General features: G+C 46.1%; 1 protein-coding gene across 1 annotated transcript in view; it reads left to right on the plus strand.

Moving 5' to 3' along the window:
• The window catches only part of irx4a (iroquois homeobox 4a), a gene marked incomplete at both ends in the record, with an annotated part of 4,701 nt that extends 964 nt beyond the window's left edge, over positions 1–3,737 (plus strand). Inside the window, 4 exons of the mRNA XM_079756690.1 lie at positions 1–13; positions 600–706; positions 2,009–2,334; positions 2,983–3,737. The exon at positions 1–13 is cut by the window's left edge and continues 239 nt beyond it. Coding sequence (XP_079612816.1) covers positions 1–13; positions 600–706; positions 2,009–2,334; positions 2,983–3,737 — 1,201 coding nt within the window. The remainder of the gene's footprint in view (positions 14–599; positions 707–2,008; positions 2,335–2,982) is intronic.
• Positions 3,738–9,973: the final 6,236 nt, after the last annotated feature.

Here is a 9,973-nt window from a genome sequence, read left to right on the forward strand (position 1 = left end):
TTTCTACTCGCTGGTAAGCCGCTGTGATGTCTCTTTCTCCCCGCGCGTCTTATCGGGAGGTTGACGTTGATGAATGGGGGGCCGCAAAGTATGACAGCAATTAGGATCTCCTTACGCGCTTCCTGGGATGTTGGTTTAATTTTATCGGGACGTTTATCATAATTGTAGTCTTTATTGATTTTATGTATTTGTATTTAATCTTGGCAGTGTTTGATTTTACTCTTTTGGAACAGTTCAGTTTTAAGGCCTATCTTTTATTTTTTGACATTTCTGTGTTAAGCATTTTATGATCACTTACAAAACAACTTTGTCTTTGCCATAATCGTAAGGCTATAAATGCCTATATATTTATATATTATACTTATCTATTTAGGCATGTGGAATTGATCTATAGAATCATCCCCATACCAAAAGTCTATCCTATAACCAAATAATAATTCATAACACAGCACTCTGTCAGGCCCCTTTAAAAAGGCCTGCGTCAGTTTGACAGCAAACACAAACAAAACGAAAACACACACAATAAAGAAACTCTGTATAACTATGTACATATTCAGGCTGTGATCCTAAACCCTTCTCTTCCCCTGGGTCATCTTCAGGGTGCCTTCGACACGAAGGATGCCACCGGCTCAGCCCACGCAGGCATTACCCAGGCAGCCGCCTATTACCCCTACGACCCCACCCTGGGACAGTACCAGTACGACAGGTGCGTCTTCTGCCTGTTATGTCATCCACTCAGGGAACCTTGGTCCCCCCCATCACTGTGGGTTTCATGTGATGTTGTGACACAAATTACAAAACAAAAGAGTACTTGGGGGGAGGGGAGCTTTATGACCAAAATAAGCGTTGAAAAGTGGAATGATGAATAAAGTCCTCTGGGGGGGTTTTCCCTGAGGGGGCGAAGTTCGAGGGACAAGAGTTTCCCGCCTTTTCCATGGGACAGGAAGTTCATCACCTGGTATAAAGGCGAGCTGGACAATGATGTATTAAAAAACATATAACAATACATCATTATATATATCAGACATACTGCTTGCAAAAGTTAGGACATTGGGAGGCTGGGGGGGGGGGGGGGTATCATGAGGTTAAAACACTCGCCCCCCCTTCAGCTAAACAAACAGGTCAGCCTGAAGCTGCACTTTTCCAGCCTCCCTCCCCCCCCCCCCAGTCCTACCATGAGGGCCCATCGTTACAGTCAATGGAGCAATATCTTACACTCTATTTTACGTGTTGGGGCCCCATCAGGGCCGGGGCCGCTGAGAGGGGCGGCTCTCGTCCGAGCCGGGCTCTCTTTAAGTGTTTGACCCGCGTCAAGCTACAGCAGGCAATAAAGACGAGTCTTTTAAAAGCCTCCCCGGAGAGACTTGAGTAAGAGAGTCGTAGCGCCGGGGCGCTAGTGAGAGAGAGGAAACCAACACGGTGCATTTTAAATGTCGGCGCCGCGGCGCATGTGAACCCCCTGGTATGAGGCAGTGGGGGGACGGACGGATGGACGGACAGATGGGGAGACAGGTCCGTCCCGTGCTGTGTTCTGGACTGGTCGCTGGTGTTGATGCGCCTTGTTATTGTACAGGGTGTGTTAAGGGGATGGTTCGCTAACGATTGGTCATGATTTGTTTCGATGGGGGTGAAAGTGTTGAATGACTTTGCTTTGGGATCAAGTACGCAAAAAAGACACACACACACACGCACACGCACACACACACACCGACACACACACACAATGGCACTGTTTAAATCCACTCCACAACATTAGCTCAGGTGTGATTGCCGCAGCCCACGTCTTTTGCAATTCCCAAAGTTTCCCTGATCATGTTCACGTTCATAAGTGGCTTATTATTCGCCGAAGGGGGGCTTTTTTCCGCGTCCATCGCCCTCGACGCATTCCAGGCCGACAGAGCGACCCTCACGTGTCTCCCCGGGGGCCCCTTCCCCGTGGCCTGCATACCCACGCTCGTGTCCTCTTCCTCCTCCTCATCCTCCTCCTCCTCCTCCTCCTCCACCCCAGGTATGGCTCCATGGACGGCAGCACCCGGCGCAAGAACGCCACCAGGGAGACCACCAGCACCCTGAAGGCCTGGCTGCAGGAGCATCGCAAGAACCCCTACCCCACCAAGGGCGAGAAGATCATGCTTGCCATCATCACCAAGATGACCCTGACGCAGGTGTCCACCTGGTTCGCCAACGCCCGCCGGAGACTCAAGAAGGAGAACAAGATGACCTGGCCGCCGCGGAACAAGGGCTCGGACGACAAGCGCTACGACGAGGAGGAGGAGGAGGAGGAGGAAGAGGGATCCCAGGAGGGCCAGCCCAAGAGCGAGAACAACGAGGATGGTGGGTTTAGGCAGAGCGAGTTGTTTTGTGGTTTGTTTGTTGTTGCTGTGTTTTTTTTTTTCGTCTCTCTCTTCTCTCCCCCCCCCCCCTCTCTCTTGCCCTCCAAAGGCTCTGCTTTCTGCAAAATGGGATTTCTTTCCATTAATATTTCACAGGGGCTTGATGATGACAGAAAGCAGACACACAAACCTTGAGCTTTAAGTCAAAGTGACACCCCACCATATGAGAGGGAGAAGCCTGTGATCAGCGCTTTCTATCAGGGCTTCACTACAGGGCCTGTGATCATTGGTTGTAACAGGGCCCCTTTTTGTTCTCTGGTTAAAACGAATTTCTGTTGTTTTGGGTCGTTTTGAGGGCAAAATAATGTTGGTCATGCAAAAGATATTGAACAGGGTTTTTTTACCCTCCAAAAAAAGGACCTTATGTCATGAATAATATATACGTGAAAAGATAACTCTTAATATGTTAGGTGCACATCTAAATGACGATTGAAAATTATGAAAAGGCCTGTTTTTCAATTCAGTCAACCCGGTATTATTAACTCGGTTGTAGGCTATATTTGATTCGATGTAAACACTTTCGAAGATTTAATTCAAATGCAAAAAAATATTTTGTTGATTTATTTATTTATTTAACAATTTTCCTCAGAAAGCCGAAGCCGAGGCGACAAGGATCTCCAGCTGAGCGACCTGGAAGACTACGACACGATCGAGTCGGAGAGCTCCGAGTGTGAGCTCAAACACCAGTACCACATGAACACACACATGACCACCACCGACTGCCCCAGCGACCACATCAAAGACACTTCGCTGAAGCTCTCCATCCCGGTGTCCCTCGGGGGGGAGCAGGTCCTGGGAAAAAGTTGTCTCAAAACCAGCCCAGACAATTTTGACCCGCACAACAGACAGCAGGCCAAAATGTGCTACCAACAACAACAACAGCAACAGCAACAACAACAACAACAACAACAGGGTCACCAAATAATAGACGGAAAACCCCGGATCTGGTCCTTGGCGCAGACCGCAACGTCGTTGAACCAGGCCGAGTACTCGTCGTGCATGCTGCGGTTCCAGCCGTCCTCCCTCAGCCCGTCCCCCGACGCCACCTCGCCGGTCAGCGGCCTGGAGGACCGGCAGGACTCGCCGGTGACCACTCTGAGAAACTGGGTAGACGGGGTCTTCCACGACCCTTTGTTCAGGCACAGCTCGTTGAACCAGGCCTTGAGTAACACCGCCGTCTCTTGGACGACCCCCAAAGGCGCTCTCCTGGAGACGGGCGGTGGGGAACGCGCGGTGGAGAACAGCGGTGCCGTCAAAGGACACTCGGCTCTGCAGCACCTCGACTCCCATAAAGACAGTGGCTTGGGCTTCCCAAAGACTGTAAATAAGCTTTTCTGTTCGTAACAGCCCAAAAGAAAGAAAGACAACAACAACCCCCACCGAATTTTATTTAATTAAATATAATAATTATTTTATGATGTTATGTTGTGGCCAACGCGAGACTTTTACGCCTGCTGGACATCGGGTGGGTGGGTGGGACGGGTGGGCGGAGGGAATTCAGTTGGGACTGATTCCAAACCTTTCTTGTTTCCATGTTGCTCCTTCAGGTTTTTTAACGCACTTAAATATTTATGTGGCCTACGGTTCTGTTGGCGTTTCACGAGAAAGGAATAAACCAATCCGTTTATTTCAAAGCACGAACAAACTAAATGTCTAAATAATGTCTGAGCGTTTTTTTTTTACATCTGGAGAATAGATTGAACTTGCAGCATTATGTTTCGTTGATTTAATATCCGCATGCCAATGGTATTAGTCTATTATTTTAGGACTCACGTGATGAGTTATAACTGTTGGAAAAAAAAGTCTCACAAATGCACAGCTCTGTTCCAAAGTGGACGGGAGCGTTTCAAGTTTGTTCACTGAAAATAAAAAGGTCGCTTTATAAAGAGTGCTTCTACTTTAGCCAATACTGTCACATGGTATACTGGTGCTGTCCATGGTGCTGATAGGTCCAGCTTTAGGACGATTTTTGCGGCCTTTCTGAGAAAAAGCGAGCTAAAAGAAGAAAAGAAAAAAAAAAGCATTTAACCTCTCTTGGCCAATTGGTTTGGTTTGGTGGATGGCTTTAATTGAGTCATTGCTCTAGCCTATATTTAAATTTAGAAAATGTCCACAAATATTTATAGTAGAAATAGAATATGATATAGGCTATATATATATATATATTGTGACATTGCTTATTATCCGTTTAGCCATTTCTTACACGTACACACTTCGTGCATCCATCCTCTGACAGCAGGAAAATGCGCACAGTCAAGCCTCGAGACGGAACAGCATCAGTATCTAAGATCTGCCTCATTAATGCCTTCTAAACAGCCTGTAATTGGGATGTTCGATGGCATATTTCATGTCAGACTATTGATCCTCCCTCCCCGTCTCCCCCCCCCCCCCCCCCCCGACACACACATGCCCACACACGCACTTCTCCACCCTCCTCTGATAACATTATCGAAACATCTCAACCTCGTCCATGACGCGGCTGTCAGAGAGGGCAGGAGTTATTCGCCCCATACGTTCGTTAATAATAGGTTCAGGGCCCGGGCCTCTCGTAAACAATTTGAAGTGAAGAGAATTCATGATGACACTCACTAACCCCCCTCAATTTCCGAAGGGATCTCCCTGACCCATAGTACAGTCCCAGACCACCATTAGTATTATATCTTCGGCCCCGGAACGTCAAAGGGCTTTAGTAGGCCATGCGGAGCCACGCACGTCGTATGGAAGTGAAAAGGGCAAAGGAACTCGAATTAGTTGTTGTAGATAAAAGGGCAAAAGGAAAGGAGTCAAGGGTACTTGACAGTAATGGCGAAAGTGGGGCTCTCGGGGGACCCTCTGTCCGTCCTGCGAGAGAGAGAGAGAGAGAGAGAGAGAGAGAGAGAGAGAGAGAGAGAGAGAGAGAGAGAGAGAGAGAGAGAGAGAGAGAGGGGAGGGAAGTGGCCCTCCGTGATGAATTTTAATGGGAAAAGCAAAACCGATTGAGATCTCCCCCTTAGGAGAAAGTGCCGTGGCAGGACAAAGGGGATTTTCTCTATATCCGTCTCAGGATGTATGTTTTTAGTTGCTTTCTCCGGTAAGACGCCTGGAGCACTTCAACAGAAAAGTTGCACGGCGGTGAAATAAATATTGAGCAGGGCCAGGGCTATCACAGGCCTGTGTGCTGCTTCAAATCGAGATTAATACATGGGCCCCGTTATTTTTTAAGACACAAATCAAGTATACCTCGATTGATATTAAACATGGCCTTGTGTGGACAAGACGAATGAGCCGAGATATTTATCTAATTTAGTGTAGGCCTAAAGAGAACCGCATCCAAGACGCGGAGAAAGTGAGGGAAGGGACTGAAGGAAGAAAAGAGCAAGATAGAGAGAGAGAGGTGGAGGGGAGAGAAAGAGAGCGTGAGAGAGAGAGAGAGAGAGAGAGAGAGAGAGAGAGAGAGAGAAAGAGAAAGAGAGAGAGAGAGAGAGGGGGGGGGGGGGGGGGGTGATGTGGGATGGAGGGAGGGAGGGGGACGCTTAATCATTCAGCCGTGGCAAATTCGTGCTCACAGTGGGACCGGGACGGTAAATTAACAGGGGCTTTTTACATAGAGACCAAATAAAACCGTAATCAGCGACGCGTTACTTTTCATTAAGCGTGCTTGACAGCAGCATATTCAGCCCTCCGACAAGGCAGCGGGGCCCGGGTGAAATATACTACTACTACCCTCCAACCGAGACTCATAAGATAATTCCTTAAGCTCCATTAACAACTCTTAGCCGCAGGAAATGGGCTCCCCCTGAAAACATCTCCAAATCTAAAAGCTTTATCGACCTGGCGAAGCTCAGTTGATGGCGTGGACCTTTTTCTTCCACCTTTTGCCAGCCCGCCCCCCCCCCCCCCCCCCCCCCCGCTTGCTTTCTCCCCCACCACGGTCTCCCTTTCGTTTTTTCAACTTAAGGGACAGAAACGTCCAACTGAGGTAATAGACTTTGACACAACACATTAAATGGGAAATGAGAAACGGGAGAAGAAAGGGCACTCTTAAACGCCTCTTAAACGTTCCCAATTAGAGGTTTAAAACTTGAATAAGATTTGGGGCCGGTGGCGGATGCTTGAGTGATGGGACGTTTAACCGAAGACCTTTTTACGCGTGGAATTAAAGCCGCGCGTAAAGCAACGCGTAATTGAGCGCAGTATTTCGTGGTGACGCCGTTGAAATAGAGGGGATAATCAAAAGCCCCTCTGTAACTTTTATAAGTCATTGGCTTCCACTCCACAAAGGTTGACTTGACGACGTCGAGCCGTTACAATCACCGGCGTTACAAGGGTCTCCAGAGAGCGCGGGTCCGGTTAATGCCACTGTGACCCTGAGCCATAAATATATTCTCACACGATTACACACCGATGCGCTAACGCATGCACACAAGCAAGCCATGCATTCACACACACACACACACACACACATACACACACACACACACACACACACACACACACACACACACACACACACACACACAAACAGAGCTCTCAGTTGGGCCGTTTAGTTCAAATTGCATCATGAGATAATCGAAAATATAAACCATTAAACAAAAGAAACAGCCTTAAGGTGTAATCATACTGTGTAGAAAAATTGTGCACTCTATCTAAATGTCATTTGGTTTGAATCCACAAAACACTATCATTAACCAAATTATTGATTGACATGTGTGGAACGAAAGATGCAAAAAAATGCTACAGAGCGACCCGATTTGGCAAAGAGGAGCGCGGGGTAAGGAGAATAGAAGAGAGGCAGAAGAGAGGAGAGAAAAAGGAAATAGAAGAAGAGATGAGAAGGGAAAACACTAAATATTATTTCTAAAGTAGCCTAATTTTATTCCACCACATCCATCCAAAATGTTTGCATGCCGTTATACTCATGTTGGAAGACTCACTCTTTGAAGTTACAAAAGCGAGGAACATTTTTAAACCAGCCTAATGGCTGTGCAGTTTGCATCAAAATCTTGCCACACACACCCAACCTTAATAGGACGCAAAGTAGTTATAGTAACAACATTTCGCATTGCTGCGCAATGGCACATTAACATGCATTGACATGCAGACGATGTATACGGCAAAATGTTAAACACGGTTTGACCAGCAGCGCTCGTAAGGAGTTCAAACTCTCAACATCCAGATGATCTGAAGGATCTAGCCATCAATCTCATTGACCTGTGTCAATGAGACACGAGCCAATCTCCACGCCTGATGAGGCCAATATTTCCCACACGCGCTCCGCGGTCGTGTCTCCCTCTGCATCGTCGCTATCGATCCGATCTAAGAGTGCTCCGCCATCCAGTCATTATACTGAGCTGGACCAGTGGCACTTTGGATGGATATTCCATTCTGTCCATTCCCTCTCCCTCTCTATCCCCCTCGTCACCTTTCTCGTAGTCTCTCGTATTCTGTCTGTCTGTCTGTTTATTTGTCTGTTGCTCTCTCTGTATCTCGTTCGTTCTCCTTTGTTTTTTACTAAAAAACATTTAGTTTTGTTTAAAACATGTTTTGTCCATAATTTTATGATTTGTTTTGTAATAATTCTGGGGTATAGATGTCAACTGAGTAATATTTCTTGTTTATTATGCTCTATAGTATTATAACTTAAACTGCATAACTATTTAATCTACTTTATTTGGAGTACTTGTTTGGTGTTTAATACAGCGTTTTCTGTACTTAAAACACTGTATCTTTCTATGTATTTAATTGGACTGATCTATTTCTGCCTAAAAGTGGCTCTGCTTATGCATAATCCAATTACTTCTTTCTGCTCATCAAAGACATCAATATGGCTGTTTGTCAAACTACTCCATGTGTATTGACTAAGATTCCATTGTGAGTGTTTGTGTGTGTGTGTATGTGTGTGTGTGTGTGTGTGTGTGTTTGTGTGTGTGTGTGTGCGTGTGTGTGTGTGTGCGTGTGTGTGTGTGTGTGTGTGTGTGTGTGTGTGTGTGTGTGTGTGTGTGTGTGTGTGTGTGTGTGTGTGTGTGTGTGCATGCCGACCTCCCTGCCGGAGTGTTTATTTGTGTGCGCATACTTATATGTATTTATTCCTGTGTGTGCAGAGCCCTGTCACCAGCGACGTGTGTTGGGGACGAGGTGGTTTCGGCCCCAGTGCCCTGGCCCTATCAGTACCTGGAAGCCACCACTACCGCAGCAGCGCCACAGGTCAAGAGGTGGTAGCCCCAGGTCACTGATCACACGTTTCAGTAACCACACACGTGCACACACACATGCACACACACACACATACGCACACACACACACACATACACATAAGCACACATATGCACAGGCACATACAGGCACATACGCAGGCACATACACTAGACAAACGCACACACACACAAACAAAAAACAAACACACGCACACACTTTGCTTCCCTGAAAATCCCCTCCCACTGGATGATGCACTCACCAGGCACAGACCTCGAACAATATCCTACATAATGTTATAATACAGCAATTCTCACATGCATGCTTAATTGCCACTCATGATCACATGAAGTAGTTTAAGATGCCTTTGTCTTTGCGCAAAACCATGGAAAAATACAATAGTTACGGACCTTGCTCGTACCCTCTGCTCAGTTTGTGTGCATTCCAACCGTAATGACCGTCAAAAGACTCTGGTTGCTTATCTCACACCCTCTTACGGTCCAAAGAGGGGGAGGTCAAGAGGGCCTCATGAGAGGTCATGCATGTGCACTTTAACCCTGTCAAGTTAGACTCAGACGAGACACCCAGCAGATAGGATGATAGGAGTGCTTCCTCATTCTTAGGCTATCTGTAAGAACCTTAAAAGAGACTGCACATGGCTTCATGCCATGGTATGGATCTTGACTTATGATTTGAAGTCGATATCCGCATGGGAGGCATTTTTTTAAACTCATGTTACATTAATTTCTGTATGATTCTCAAACAAATCAAATATTAAAGACTTAAGATGTTAGTAATGTTTAGTCATATCCCTGCTAGTCTTAAGGTTAGAGGTAGCATCATTGCGGGAAAAGCAACAAAAAAACCAAAACAGTTGGAACAAAAACAGTAAATGTATAATTGTGAAAAATAGTCCCGAAGGTATCTCTGCCATTTTACCTAATGGAAATAACAAAAAGTATGCTATCCTCCGGAATGGCCTGTAACTATATAAACACACCTCAAATTAGAAAAAAAATGAAAGAAAAGGACAAAAGGGCGAAGGAAAAGATTACGCTGGATTTTGTTTTTCCTGACCAAAAACATTTGCTCCACACTTGTATGAATAATTGCTAAAGGTCAAAGGAGGTTGTATTTTCGCAATACATGTGTGTTTATCATTCAGGAGGGATCAATAGAATATTGTTGCTTTTAAAGAACAAAAGCCTGAGGAGATTTAACTCTGACCTTTGCTTCCATTTTCCGTTGTGTTCAGGAGGTCTAACTAAACATACAAATGAGGCCCTCAGGTTTTACCGGGGATCATTTTAGTTTTGTTGTTGTTGTGGTTGTTTTTCCACAAGAGAGGAAAAGCATGCGTTGGAACATTGATATTTGTACATTGAGTTAAACGACTGAATATCCTTTGG

This window comes from Pollachius pollachius, assembly GCF_949987615.1.
Source record: "Pollachius pollachius genome assembly, chromosome: 1".
NCBI lineage: Eukaryota > Metazoa > Chordata > Actinopteri > Gadiformes > Gadidae > Pollachius > Pollachius pollachius.